This window comes from Crocodylus siamensis, chromosome 3 (genome assembly GCF_052110815.1).
Source record: "Crocodylus siamensis isolate JL-2025a chromosome 3, ASM5211081v1, whole genome shotgun sequence".
Classification (NCBI taxonomy): domain Eukaryota; kingdom Metazoa; phylum Chordata; order Crocodylia; family Crocodylidae; genus Crocodylus; species Crocodylus siamensis.
This window is the reverse complement of record NC_143397.1, coordinates 170,091,881-170,107,317: the sequence shown is the minus strand read 5'-3', so window position 1 is coordinate 170,107,317 and position 15,437 is coordinate 170,091,881. Positions and strand designations below refer to the sequence as shown.

The 15,437-nt window shown below is 39.1% G+C and overlaps 1 protein-coding gene across 3 annotated transcripts in view; it reads right to left on the bottom strand.

The window, feature by feature from the left end:
• EPB41L3 (erythrocyte membrane protein band 4.1 like 3) overlaps window positions 1–15,437 on the bottom strand; it is a 139,936-nt gene that overhangs the window by 37,238 nt on the left and 87,261 nt on the right. For all 3 annotated transcript variants that reach the window (XM_090039730.1, XM_090039728.1, XM_090039729.1), the window contains 5 exons: window positions 14,609–14,651; window positions 8,656–8,731; window positions 6,415–6,633; window positions 6,048–6,135; window positions 1,998–2,150 (listed from right to left, as the gene is read on the bottom strand). In XM_090039730.1, the coding sequence (XP_089895856.1) occupies window positions 1,998–2,150; window positions 6,048–6,135; window positions 6,415–6,633; window positions 8,656–8,731; window positions 14,609–14,651 (579 nt within the window). The remainder of the gene's footprint in view (window positions 1–1,997; window positions 2,151–6,047; window positions 6,136–6,414; window positions 6,634–8,655; window positions 8,732–14,608; window positions 14,652–15,437) is intronic.

The window sequence follows — 15,437 nt, the reverse complement described above, 5'->3', positions numbered from 1 at the left end:
GATCGGCCACTGGAGGATCCCCAGTTGGAAATCTGGTGTCCCCCCAGACTTGTTTTCAAGGACTGGCGTGGCTACTGCCCTTGCAGTTGAAATGCGACACTTCCTTTTCCTGTTGACAGCACTAAGTTCTTCCTAGGATATTTGGTCTTTTGTAAACATTTGTCATACTATTTCTCTGATAACAATATTTGAATCAAATTATGAGACAGATCTAGAATGCAGACACATGACAATGATTAATTTACTATGAATTTTAATCTACCATACATTTACTTTATAACAAGGCGTATACACATGAACAGGCTTTCAAAGCTTGCTGCTTGTCCTATAACAGCACATGTCACCATGCAGCAGGGGTGGCAAAGGGGTTTACACAGAGCAATGACTACCTCCAGATGACACTGCCTAGGGAAGCAGACACATGACCAGTATACCAGTGCATAGTTATACCTCACTTCCCTGAGTCGGTTTACCTTGTACTGAAGTCACTTACACTGATTTAAAGCGGTCACGTGTTTGCTCCATTTTTACTACAATGAAAATTTAACTTACTGCACAATAGACCTGCTGTTTCTCTCCACCCATACATGGAGCATGTGCTAGAATACATAATGAGCTTATGTACCATATTATCCTGCATATAACATGCCCCCCAAATATAACACACACTTTGTTTTTGGAAAGCAGGATGTAGGGGGAAACAGATTTTTTCAAATCCATGTCCAACTGTGTGACAGAGGAAGTCAGTGGGTTCTCAACCTTTTTGGACTAAGGGCACTCTTCACTGGATTCAAGGCACTATTCCTTAACTTACGTGAATAGAGGGGCACTCAATTTCAAAAATTAATGTATACATTATAGTGCTTTCCGCCTTACACATGGGCTCGGTAGTAAAGGTGGGGGATGTCCAGGCAGGGATAAGCCTGACCCAAGCTTATCTGCTTAGCTTATCTGTTTATCTCCTCACATCTTGCGGTACCCTTCAAAGGATATGGCAGGACCTGATGATGCCACATCAACCCGGTTGAGAATCACTGGAGTTAGTCTTCCTGGAAACAGTGTAACCAAGAACTATGGCATGCCAGGACACGGTGTGGGTGAGGCAGCAGGCACTTCTTACCACACCAAGAAGTTCCTGCTGCCTCACCCAGACTGTTTCCTGGGATGTCATACTGGGTTAGGCCTCAGACCTTTGCTACTTCTCTTGCAGGACTGTTAGTTCTTTACTGTAAGTAGTTCTTTATATAAGTCTCTGTAAACAAAGTGTTGTTTTCACATTACAAGCCTCATCAAGACACTACCAGAAGCTCACTTGTTGCTTCAGGTGCTCAGACAATAGATGCAAGAAGGTTAACATAGGACTCCTCCCCTTCATCTTGGCAGTTGCATGGCAGCTCCAGACATGCTTCCTTCTCCACTTCATACAGACATCCAATTTTGGGGAAAAGGAGAGTGTGTGCGTCTGTGTGTGATTATATACAAGCCATGCAATCTCTTAAGGCACCAGAGAGCACTCTTTGTACAACAGTTCCTATTACATTTAGGAACTTCAGATGAAAGGATTAATATGCTTAAATAACAAATATCACTAATAGATGGGTTTCCATTCCACCAATCTAGTCATATAGAGTATCTGCAAAGCTGAGAGTTTAGCCCGTGTCTCTTATTAGGAAAAGCAAATAGATCCAGATTTGGTCTCTGACCAACTACAATGGTAGGTACCCAATAAACTATACTCACACTTTATGACTATATTCCTTACAGTCACTAATACATATAAATAAATGTCAAATGTATCCTTCATGTTGCCCTACTGATGCTACCAGAATACCAACAAGTATGTAGTTTAGTTAAATACCTTACTGGAAAATGGCCAAACTGTCCAGGTTAAAAGGTGTAAGTGAAGAATAATTCAACAAGCTCTCAAACCAAAAACAAACTGATGAAGCTGCAAGACATTTTGAGAAGGTTACCTTTATTAGTACATTAGATCTTACCTCTCCTGGTCGGATTTTGATGTAAAAGTTGTTCCTCTTGTACGAAATTTTCAGAACTTTTGGCCAGGCAAATCTATTTATTCTAAGTCTGTCACGATATATTAATAGGCCACTTGCACAAACCCCAAGCATGATTTCCACTCCTTCTGAATCCTGATAAAATAAGCAACAGAAGGAATTAATCTCTTCTCTCCCATTCCAAATATTCTGTATAATGTTATCTGATCTACACATTTCAACTGTATTATCTGTGGATGATTCAGCATGTACAGTTTACTTATTATTTAAATTTATGCAAAAAGATGTAAGGCTTATCTAGGTAAAAAACCCAAAAAACCCTGGGTGTTGAAGTGAAAAAGTTTTGAGTTTGTTTCTAATTTAAACTAGCTGTGTCTAGGCCCAGTACTTTTACTACTACATTTCTCTACTACCGTAAGTGAAAACACAAGCAGCAAAAAGTAGAGTTCAAAATGGAATGGATGTCAAAGTGTACTTATGGTACTTGTGCAATAGCTGTCATTCATTTGACATAAAAAGGAACAAAGCTGTGGTTCAAACTTTACTTTACTGCCTTCCTTAAACAGATCTCAATGTTCAACTACATTTTCAAAATACAGCTGCAATTAAGAGTAAATGTTTTATCCATTTTACAAGATGGGAGGAACTTTTGCTCAGGAGTGTGCAACCTTTATACGCTAAACCAGTGGTCTCCAAAGTGGGGTGCACGCACCCCAGGGGGTGCACAAGATGATCGACTGGGGTACGGAAAGAAAATATTAGAACTTCTATTTATATTTATTTTTTATCTAAAAAAGAGAAAGAAATTAAGCTTTATTAATATTTAATATACGGATTGACACTGGTGCCCTCAAGGTCTATATGTCAGACGATCACGTGTCACGTACGGTACGCGAGGTATCCTGAGGGAAGAGAGGGAGTTCCACAACATGGAGGTACAGTAGTACAGTGGTCTCCAAACTTTGTACAGTGTTACACTGAGTAGTACATGTATATAATTTATAAATAAATAAATATACATATATTGGGGGTGCATGCTCAAAAATGTTTTACTGAAAGGGGTGCAAGATCAAAAGACTTTGGAGACCACTGCTCTAAACGACGGGTCAGCATGAGCCTGTAGCAATACAAGTTAGCTAAATCACCCTAACTGGGACAATGAATGAAGCAGGATTAAAGTTGGAGCAGTTTTTATACTTTGTGTTGCCACAGAACAGACACGACAGCTGTGTTGTAACAACCTATATTGGTATCATTTAATAATGATGCAGTTATTACATGTGCATGCCCTATTTCTTGTTAAGTAAGGTGCATACATTACTTTCTCCTATGAAAAACTCACACAATATTCTAGAAACATCAATGCTAGCTATGATTACAGCTGTGACTAATTAAATATTTACCAGCAGGTCTATTATCATTGCAATTATTTCATAAGAGGTTGGTAAATGCAATAAGAAACAAGCAATATCACCTTAAGCACAGAGGTATTTTGGAAATTATAGACTAAATTAGCTATAGCAGCATTACAACAGAAATCACAAAAGTTTTATGCTAGCTAGACATAAAGCGAGTTCCCTGATTTCTTTTACTTTTACCAGCAAATCATCTTTTAAGTTTACAGTCAAACTCTGGCTGTATTTTAAGATGAACAGAAAGACCCTGGGCATAGTTAATTTGGATGAAGAGGCCAAAGTGAACTTCAAAAATTCTCCTGCAATATAAAAACTGCTTTTTCTAAACTTTAAGGTGGGATATACACCAAAGAACAAGATAGTACTTAAAGGCTAGCACTGCATGAAAAAGACTTCAATACAGGACACTGCAAGAGCATGAAGATTGTTCCTCAGAGGAAGATGACTTCAAATAAAACTCTTGCATTTTAGCATAGTGATGTCCTTCAGGAAAATGAAATTTGGGATTTGTTATGGATTCTGATTTTACATCTTGCTCAGCACAAAGTAACTGCTACACATGCCGAGCAATTTTTTATTTTTATTTTTTTTTTACAAATAAAGGTCTGAAGTCTACACGCAACAAATGCACGTGCAATAATCATACTTTTTTTTGCGAAGGAATGTTTCAGAATACTTAATGTAAAGAAATGCAAGAGGCAAGGATTTATTTTGAGTGATATCTTTTATTAGACCAACTGTAGTTGGGATAAAGTTAGACACCTTTCGAATGCAAAGCATTGAACTTTATCTCAACTATACAGCTGATTCAACAAAAGATATCACCCCCCAAAAATCTTGTCTTGCATAATTCCTGGACCATTAGAATTACAACCTCATTCTACCACTACCGTATCTTTAAGAAAGCTGTGTTTTCTGATCCACAGGCTCTGTGGCAATATGAACTGCATTCACAGGTAGCTTCTGCCATCTTTACTCATTTTAGCTACCATACATACTCCCACTGATTAAAGAAGTGAAGAAGTTTGACACAAGGATGGCAGAATTTATCTCACGATTTCCATGAGAAAAGACTATATTCCCTTAAGAGCCGGAAGGCATAGAAGACATTTGAACAGACAAGTTTACATGTTTAAAACACTTTTGCCTGTATATGCCGACCTATAATCTTATAAACATGCATCTTAAAAATACTTTTTGTTTTGCTTTCACTCTTTCTATATTTCTCACACAGAACATTTTTGGACTCTGCACAGCCAGCTGCCGTGAAATATTACATGAAATCGGGAAAATAGTCTGGCCCTACTGAAAGATGACTCTTGCATTTCGTAATGAAATCTGTAAAGCTCGCCACTCACCAACCCAGAAACTCACCTTTTTAATTTGTTGACCTGTGTGTGTGGGATGAAGGATATTAAAAAAAACTACAGAGAGGACTGACATTTCCTATTTCAGTTTTAGCTTCACTCTAAATATGCCTCAAGATCTTGCGCATATATGCAAGAGACAGAAAAAGCAACAGCATGCCTTCTGGTAGAATGCTGCCTATTGAGCCATACACAGCTTTTATATTTTCAGTGGAGGCAATTAATAGAATACAAAAGACAGCCTTGAGTTCTGCAATACACACAGTTCCTACAAAATGCCCAAGGGACATGGCTGAAGGCCCCTTCAAGATTCAAGGAGCACGTTTATTTTAGTTCTTGAAAGGATCTGATGCAGAATGAGAAAGGGTCCACAGTAATTTGACCTCCACAAAGAAGCGGTACTCCTTCATAGCTTGAGCTCTTTTGTCCAGCATTCATTTGTCAAGGACATTTACCAATGTCACAGATGCTAGAATCTATTAATCTTATTTGAACACTGAAATAAAAAAAAAAGACTGACGGAACTACTAATTGACTGGAAATCTCTCAGCCAGGAGACTGTGAGCATCTTTTGAGCTGCTACTTTAACTAGTTCATGATTTTTGGGACAGTTTCATCCTCCAGGATTGATTTCTGGAGAGTTACTGTTCTTTTGGGCTAACTGCAACACCTGCTTTTTCTTCAAAGAGTGAAAGCCTTCAGGCCATTTATCATCATCAACCTGACTAAGTTCCAATACAGTTAAATAAGTTCTTCGAAGCACTTATATGTAGAGACACAATATGTAATGTTAGTAGTGGTTGATTTGGGTCATTGAGATACTGTACTTGATTTATAGAAACAAGAGAATCTAGCAGAGCGAGATGACAGCTGACTGCTTCTCATGTCTTCTGATAAAAATATCCATACCTACTTTTCAGAAAATTCTACTCAGCATTTTTGTGGCTCATTATGTTAACTGTCTATATACCACAGGCTTCCCAAAAAGATTTACATACTTAAACATAAATTTACTAGCTCTTCATAGAGCTGGAATTAAACTGGCTGATTTATACAACAACTACAGGATACAACTGTGTTTACACCTTATTCCCCCTTGACTAATAACCTACTCCACAATTGTTCCATCGAAGGGAAAAAGAAACATGAAATCAGCAGGTCTACTTGTAGAATAAAATACTGCCTGATTTGAGGAAGAGAATAGAAGTGGGCTCATAACATAAAACAAAGATTTTAATTATAATTCATACCTTGGCATGATGTAGATCTACTCCATACATAGATAACTTTTTGGCATTCTCTAAGAAATGCATCTCAGCCTCTGCAGGTGTCATTCCCCTGAAGAAAAGCAAACTTTTCTAGTATCAATGTCAGGACAATACTTCATAGAGTAAACTTCAGCACAAGAAAGTACATCCTAGATGACATCTTTCATAATAATCCCTACCATTCCCATTGTTCTTTTGTACTGAACAACAAATTTTGCTTTCCAACCGACCATTTCTGTCCACAATTATCAGGTCCCCTAGAAAAACACTCTCCAAATTCTAATATTTCCTTATTCCAAACTCCAAAGTTGAATACAGACTGAATTCTACATTCATTTCTTCTGCTTACCTGTGGCTCTTGTGCAGCTCAATTACTTTGTCTTCCAGTTCTTTAGTGTGATTTGGTGCAAAGCGGAATTCACTGACATAATCACTTCCATATTCATCAGGATCATAATCTCCAAGTTCAGACTGAACAGTGTAGGAGCCCAAAAGAGCAAGAGTAACAAAAGAACAGGGCAGTCGTCCAGATACTATGTCATCTCTCAGCTGTAAACAGAGGTAGTACCTAGGATAGATAAGAGCAAGATTTCTTTTAGCTCATGAAGAAGTGCTGCAGTGCAATTAGTAGTATGAATTTCTACTTTTTCCTTGACTTTGCTGTGTGCTGACATGCTGTAAGCCATGGGGCAATGAATTATTTCTTCAACTGTAAACTAGGATTTAAGACTTGACTACCTAAAAAGTGAGTATTAACTCTTACAATAATATTTGCAACATACCTTGAAAACCTTTGATAAAATAGTGAGTATGCTGCAATTAGTGCTTGGTAACAAATTCCTCCCTACAGAATATTACGTATACCAAGATATCTTCCTTCATAAAAGAAGTTACTCAAAATATCTTCATCTCATTTATAAAAGTAAGAATTGTCTGTAATAACTACTTGAGTAATAACAAATAATTGAGTAGCTTCTTTCCCAACCAACAAAAGAAAATGAATTCTGTTTCCTAAAGGGGAAAAGAACTGCACCAGTTTTGAATAGCAACTGGTAAGTTCAAAAGGTAAAACAGAAGTCTCATGATTAAATGGTGGAATTTTCTTAAAAATAACTTTAATGGCAAGTGACATTTCCTAGCTCTGCTGCTATAATTATGTCATTAATGATGTAATTGGGTGCCAGATGGAAAGAAGAGAAGTTTCAGAAGAACTAGGAAGGGTACGCAATGGGAAGCCACAAGATCTGGATTGAAATGTTGGCTCTACCACAGGTTCACAGTTTGACCTTGGGCAAGTTGTTTAATTTCTCTATTTTGATCCTTGTTGATATGATAGAGTGGAACAAGCAAAGAATTACTGTCTGTACTCTGTTTAACAGTGAGTTTTTTGAGGCAGCGTTGGTCTAATTCTGCATATAAACACACACACAGCAGAGTAGGGCCTCAATCTGAGCATGACCTTTTTGTCAGTACCTTCAAACAGCAAAAAAAAATACTCAATACGTACACAATACGAGTGAATAGCAGATTAAGGACTATAAAGCACTAGCAGTGGAGGGTGACCATAATGGGAAACTGTTTTCCCAATCCATAGTCTTTTAAGGTTTTAGCACTGGGGTGAAGATAAGACTTTTTGGGCATGAGTGTCTCAATAGGTTAGACACGGTTGGGGAGGGAAATTTAGGCACATAACAGCGAGGTGACTACCCCAAATTAGTCAGATATAGCATTTTTCCAAGCTGCTGTGGCATATCTATTAGATCACACTCTGTTTTAAGACACTGTCAATATAGCTAATAAAAAACAGCCACCATCCTAATCAAGCTCCTCTTCCCTGCCACATTTACATACATCAGTGTTGTCCAATTGGCAGCTCATGGACAACATGTTACCCTGGCTGCCCCTCCCCATATTACTCCAGCTGTAGTGGCAGCCAGAGTCTCCAGGCTTCCCTTCCTTCCCCCAGCTTTTCTTCCTGTTCCCATCCCAGAGGACAGCATGGCACAGCACGTGGTGCTGGGGGAACCCATGGCCAGTAAACAGAGTGGTGGTGAGCTCCCTACTGGTACAGCCGACAGGGCACATGACTCCCAGTTTGAAGTTAGACATACATAGCCCTGACACACACTGTCCTGGGGCAACAGGATGTTATGAACTCCAAAATTAGAATTAGACTTATTTAAAATATGTATTGGGAAGCCTGATTTCAGCAGTGTAGTGGGCAACCTGGCCAGCATCCCTAGGTTCTGCCTTTGGGGCAGGGAGGGTGCAATAACAACTACTGACTCAGCAGGAGCCAGTGCAGCCATTTTTCAGAATACAAAGTGGTCCTACTATATCTCTACCTGATTTTGATGTTACATTATCAAGCAGGGAAGCCTTGTAGTTGGGAAAGGATGAGGTCATAACTATAGTAAAACCATTAATATTTTCTCTGCTACTAGAACATCGAGCATTTCCATCAGTTCATCACAATAAGGCAGCTGAGAGCAATGCATGAAGCATTTCATGCTTTCACTCATTTGGAGTGCAAGTGCTGTCAAAAATGCATTCCAAAACACCTTTCCAAAGTATGTAATGTCTCAAGCACCTGGTAATGTCTTCAGAGAGCTGGGCAGGATCTGGAGGGTAGAATTTCACATTAAATGCAAACTGCCAAGCGCCACCTGGAACAAAACACAGGCATACAGAGTCTTTATAAGTACAAATGAAGTTACGCATAGCTTTATACTGCAAATCATCGAAAGGGTGAATTAGGAAATATTCCAGTCAAATAAAATGGTAATGATAAGATTTACAGTGTATCACTCATAAACAATATTTGAGATATTGTTTGTTTGTTTCTTTCTTCAATATTTCTTTCTTCTTAAAAATTACAGATTTCATGCAGGCCTTCCATAATTTCTTCTATGGTAAGACTTTCTCCTAAGGAAGTGCTGCCAGACTTGGCTCTATGTGAACAGTAATTAATTTCTAATGCTCAGAAAATTCGGTGAGCAAATAGTATACTTAATGAGGTTAGCCAACAGAAAAACTAGTCTACCTGACTTTGAAAAAAAGTGAACACCAGCAGCTAAAAATTAAAACAGGCTTCAAATATATGACCACAATTAAGTGCAAAGTACAGAACTCCATCAATTTATCTGTCTGCAGACCCCCCATCAGCACTGTTTCAAAGTGCTATTTCAGCATATATTTTGCCCTTAACAGACATAAATTATTGAGCAAACAAAACTTCAAGGACAAATTTTGAGGACGTTATTGCAAAATTCCACACCAAGGGAAGCATATTTAACACCCGGGAAGCTCTACTTAGTAATGTCAGTAATTTAAAAGACCCACATGAGTCACCATCTTAGATCACAGGTAATAACTTTACACACCTTATATGATGTTTTTATAGGACCACAGTTTAAATGCTGTAGAAAAATATTACCAAGAATATTTCTTTAAACAAGGAAGACTCAAAGGGATAAGAATTCCTGGAAGTCAAACATCTGTCTCATACTTAATTTGTCCAAGACTTCAACAGTACAGTACCACATTAGATGAATTATTCTCAAATACTGGAATGACCCCAATGTTGCTTGCAATGGACCTGTGTACCCCAGAAAGCAGAATTATATATTCTAACCAGTATGCAGTATTAATTTTGGGTTTTTTACCATGCATAAGAGAGATTTCTAAGATAGTTCAACTGTTCTAAAAGTCTATTTATTCTAACTGAACAAATTTTCTGAAGCTAACAGTCTCTTTTTCCCTTTTACAAATGCAACTGTCCCCAACATCATATGTATGACTAGACTTCCCTAGTTAATCTCTTGCTGTCACAATCTTTCATTGTCTAGCTTTTCACTAGGACATGCATTAAATATATTTCAATCAACAGTGTGCATCTGAACTACTTTAATTGTACTGACAATCACTGTAACTTAGGTTCATAGCACTTCCTTCTCCTGAAATAATGTTCCAATGACATTAGGAGAAAGATTTTATTTAGTCTTTACTGCATATCATTTGTAGATTCTTTGTGGTACTGTTTTGCACTATTTGCCAAGGGTGCAATTACAATATTTTTTTTCCCCCAGAATAAGGAAAGGAAGATTTTCACTTGAGTTTAAATTAAGCCTTGGAATGCTGAAAAGGGAAACTACTGTATTAGGACCTGATATTGCAAACACTTACTACTACATATTTAAATCGGCTGAAAAGGCTTGACAGCTGGAAGGCAATATTTTTAAGGTGTATGGCAGAGACAACTACTGAAGTCTTCCTCTCAAAATAACAAAATGTATGCATCTACAAACTGTAGACATTGTATCAGGTTTGCAAAGAACTGCTGGAAGAAAAAAAATGTAGTGACATTGAGCTCAGCAGCCCTCACACAGAGCCCCTTCAAGACATTTCTGAATTCCTAACATACCATGCAGCTAAATTTAACAACCAAGCTTTTTAAAATGTTCACATGAAGCAGAAAATTGATTGATATGCTGTGAAATAGTACGCCATCTTAATAACAGAGTTCAAGTTACTGGAAAACTCAGTGTTTGAAATGCAAGAGAGAGATCACAATGTTTTGAGGAAATGGAAACCATTAAGGGTAGTCACATGTTCTGGTGTAGGATAAAAGCAGTGTTCCCAGACATGACCCAAATGACACTCATTCAAAGAAAATAGTTTGTATCTATGGCACAGGCCCCCAGGGTTATACTGATTAATGCCAAGTTTACACTTTTGCATCTCTGCAAAATGTCAAATTGTTTTTAGTAACGAGACATTTATAATTTTATGATTCTGACCAACTGATTGATCATCTTACAGGGCACAAAACATAACACGAAGGAAAAGTGGTCTAATAATTCTTGTTTTGCAGAGTCAGTCAGAGTCTATGAACTGATGATATCCTTGTAGGAAGTCCCAGTGAATACTGCACTACTTTCTCCATTTTCTTGCTCCTCCATCTTCACCTTTTCCACATATAATACCTTGAAGCTGGTGAAAATGCTTTTGAAACTTGGCAGGTTTGTACCTCACTGGGAATCTCTGACTAGTAACTGAGGCTTAAAGCATGATGGGATGTAAATTACTACATGTCTGATGAAGGAGTATTTCTACTTTACGGACATCCAGCTAGAGTGTTTCACTTGAAGCATGCGCATTCCCCTAAAAAGGAATCTGTCACTTAGGCAGTATGTTATTTATGGCTCAGAGTTCGTTTGTCCTTGGCTTTAGCTCTGTCTGGGTCTCCCTGACTTACACAGCAGGTCAGAGTGAGGTCCCCTCTACATGTTACAGGTATCACGCAATTAACTGGTTAATTGTGTAATTACCTTGAGATGAGCTACATGCAAAGTACCTAAAAAGCCCCAACCAGACATAAAAGCCCCAACCAACCTAAAAAGCCATAAAAAGCTCCAACTAGCTACAGACAGGCCTTGAACTAAATTTATAGCTAGCTGCACATGTAGCAGGGTCTCCCCTATGGCTGGGAGCCCCATGCAGCTGTTGACTCTTAGTCCTACAGCTGTGGATGCTGGGTCCCCACAACATATCTACTGATGCTGGGACTCAGCTATCTCCCAGCCCTGGGAATGCCACAGGGTATGCAGCTGATGTGATCTCCCTGTCCCAAGGTCTTCACACATCCCAAGCCTGGGAGAAAGAAGTAGTTGAGATCTCCCAGCCCTAGCAGCTTTGCACACCCCTGGGACTGGCAGATGGCAGCAGCTACATCTTCTAGCCACAGGGATGCACAGGGAAGTCCATAGGGCTGGGAATCCCTGAACTCAGGGGGCTCCCAGCTGTGGGAGCTTGCTTCTTGCTTGTGCAAAAGAAGCCTGGGATTGGGCTCCCCCCACACCATCTATAAGGCACCAAGAGATCTAATGCTTGATCCCACAATAACATCTTCTGTCATGCATTCGGCATGGCAGGAGGCACGACTGTGTTAATCACACATTAGATCCCATTGTGCCTTTACCTACATGTGCAGCGGGGCCCTGACTGTCATATTTATTTTCAGGGCGTAATTAACTTATCTATTCAGATTGGCTCAGCCTGCATAAGATTTCTGCCTTTCTCAATATGTTCCTTTTGGTAGGTTTATGTATCCTGAGGCCAAGCCAGGAACCTAGGACAGTGAACATAGTAAAACAATTGATGCATGGGACCATGGGATAACAGCATACACTATCTGCTAGTCCTCATGTAATACTATTGCACCTTTGATGGTACAGATTCTGCAGTGGGATGCTACATGACTTGCATCAAGTATCTAAGTTCCAGTATCAGAGCACCTAACTAGAAAGGCTGGGTGAACTATTTGTAAGGCCTAAATGATGTGGGTTCTGGCTACGGCAGAGACCATGATGTCTGTAACCCTAAAACTACTGGCAGATTCCTGGCTTATAAAATAAGGCAGCTAGTATCAAGACAGGTCTCACTGAACAGCCCACTCAAGCAGGCCCATCCCACCCACTCCTGCTCTTCAAATGCCAAAAACAGAAGTGAGGTAGTGAAGAATTCCGGCGGGGTCCCTCCCTGCCACCATGTTCAGCACATTAAATAGATATCTCAAGAATGATAATTAGGACCACCCCCCCCCTTCAGGGCGGCTTCCCCACCAGTCTACATACATTGTCTATCTTTCAACTGCTGCTAAAAGCAGCATGTGCTCAGCAATGGAAACCAACTATGAAGTTGATTAAATGCAGCCAACACTGAGCACAACTCCAAAGTACATAACCCAAATTTGGGCAAACATGCTGATGGCAAGAGTGTGCTTGTGGGAAGCCCTGACACCCTCTCCATGGTGCCAAAAATGCTTTGATCTTAGCCAAGGTCTACCACAAGGGTAAGTTAGTGCAGCCTTCTGAATGAAATATATGGTAGTGCCTATTGAGCACAGCCTCCTCAGCAGTGACTCTTATTAAAGTCATGGTGAGCCACTACACTGCATACATTTTGACATCCTTGTCATTACTACAGCTGAGCTGCACCTTTCTTTCCCATTTCCAATGATTCCTGTTTCTTCATCAACCTTAAGTGTCTGGCAAACATCACCAAACAGATTCCCAAACATTTCAGGTAGAACCCCTCCGTTACCCTGTCTCTAAGTCTGTCACATATGATTAGTATAACCCCACCCTCCATGAGGTGAAGCCGGACCAGGCTGCCTTACACCTCATCTGCATATAAATTTTTGGATGATCCCAGGAGTCATGACAAGAACACCTGGTTCTAGTCATTGGGGGGGGGGGAGTAATTAACACATGGATCTTTTGCAGGGTATATCTGGAGTACACACACAATGAGCAGTACTGATCTCTGGGTCATCATGGCTTGAAATGCTGTTGACTCTGCTGTGGCTCAGCCCAATGAACTATATAATAAACCATGAACCTTTTGGCTTTGAATTAATATCATGCACATTTTGTACTATGTAAAAGTAGGTCCCAAAGTGCTACATAGAAAAGTATGTATGGAGTACCTGTGATAAAAGTTGCAGCAGTTTCAAAAAAGGTATAATGCATCAATTATGGATGAATGAAATCTATAAGCATTATATACAAATTAATACAGCTGTATTTATCTCAGGGTCAGTATTTTAAAATTTGCTCCTTACTTCTGTGTGCTAGGGAGAGCAGGGTCTAACAGTAAGGAAAGCAGGAAGGGGCTGCAGGCGAAGCAGGTATAAGGGCAGGGGGCAAAGAGGCTATCTGACCCCTCCCCACCACCCAGATTTATTTTCCTTGCTGTAGCAGTGGGAGGGGGACAAATTCAAGACACACCTCCAATAATTAGATTTTTATACCTGAAAAATTATATTGTTTATAAATTTTCAAATTTAGAATCTAATTATTGGAGATTATTTTATAACCAGCATCATCTTATATTCACTTAAATATGGTAAATACATTTTTCCCCTCTCTCTAATCCATCCAGAACACAAGGCATGATAAATGCATATACAAGACACATCCCTAAAGATATTAATGGACAGGCGCTTCAGTGTCTTTCACAAGAATGGGATCCTGGCAGCCATGCAAACTGAAGATACTATACTTGATCTGAGCCTTCAAGAGGCCGAGAAGCGATACATGCTTTCCTAGAGCTCATCAGGATTGCAGGGTGAACTGTAAGGACTGACTGGTTGAGCAATATGTTAAGTTAACTTGATTAAAAAATTATGTTAACAAGACTGTTTACACAGCATGTATAGGTTATATCAGTATATATAGCACATCCTTTTTTTTTAGTGAAGCCTTCAATTCTTATTGCTGTTTCTTATATATGTATTATACTGTAGGTTCTCTTTCTCTCCATATGTGTAGCCTTCTATGGGCTGTAGGATTCTACAGCCTTTTCTCACACTATTTTCAATATGCCAGTTGTATGGAATAACAGGGAAAACTGGATTTCACAGTTTAGAGAGACTTGGAAAACTACTGTATTTAAAACTAATTTGTAACAGCCAGGCTGCTCTCCTACTGCAAAAGTTTTCCATGCATCCATGAAACAAACAGTGACTGATTACAACTTACTTCGGATCTGCTTTTTGATTTCCTTCGCAGGGTCCAGCCAATTCTGTAAAAAAAATAAAAAAGTTTCTTTTTTGAATCTGACTCAAAAAATACAACAAACATTATTTTTAAACATTTAATATTGACAGCAACTGAAATTACTTTTTAAAAGCTGAGGAAATATCATTTTTACAGCTGTGTTAAAATGCGGCTTCACACTTTTTTTTTTGAAATATCAAATGTAACAGCCAACAGAGCAATTTGTGCAAGTGTACATGCATGCATGTACATGAGGTTTTTGCAATATTACAGTATTTTAGAAGTTAAAAATCACAGTAACCTATGTATTATGTTCCTAAGACAGACTGAAAGCTGAAGCCTACTTAGTAGCATAGAGAAAATAAAAGGAACCTTCCATAGTAGCACCTCAGTGCAAGTACTGGCCACTAACCTCCAGATCACAGGCATTGTCCCCAACTGGTATAACTGTCAGTGCCAGTCCCTCCCCCCCAAAAAACAGGTGTTGCTTTTGCAGTCCTTCCATGTATACAGCAATGAGCTGAGCTTGTCATCTGTGAGGGAGAACTGTACAATACACTGGTTTAAAAAAATAAAAAACTCCCAAAAAACAAGGAACTGACATTGCTGTATGTGATATCTGGCCAAGGAGGGTTGCTAGCTGATTCAACGAGATTCTTCTTGGGGCTCTCACTGCTGCCTGGCATCTCCAACAGTCTCTAACATTTCAGCAGCATAAATAGGAAAACTGGCCTGCTTTATAGCTGTTTCTTTTTCTCAAATATTGGGAGGCTATGCCCTAGCACTTCAAAATTGTCTTTTAATACAATCA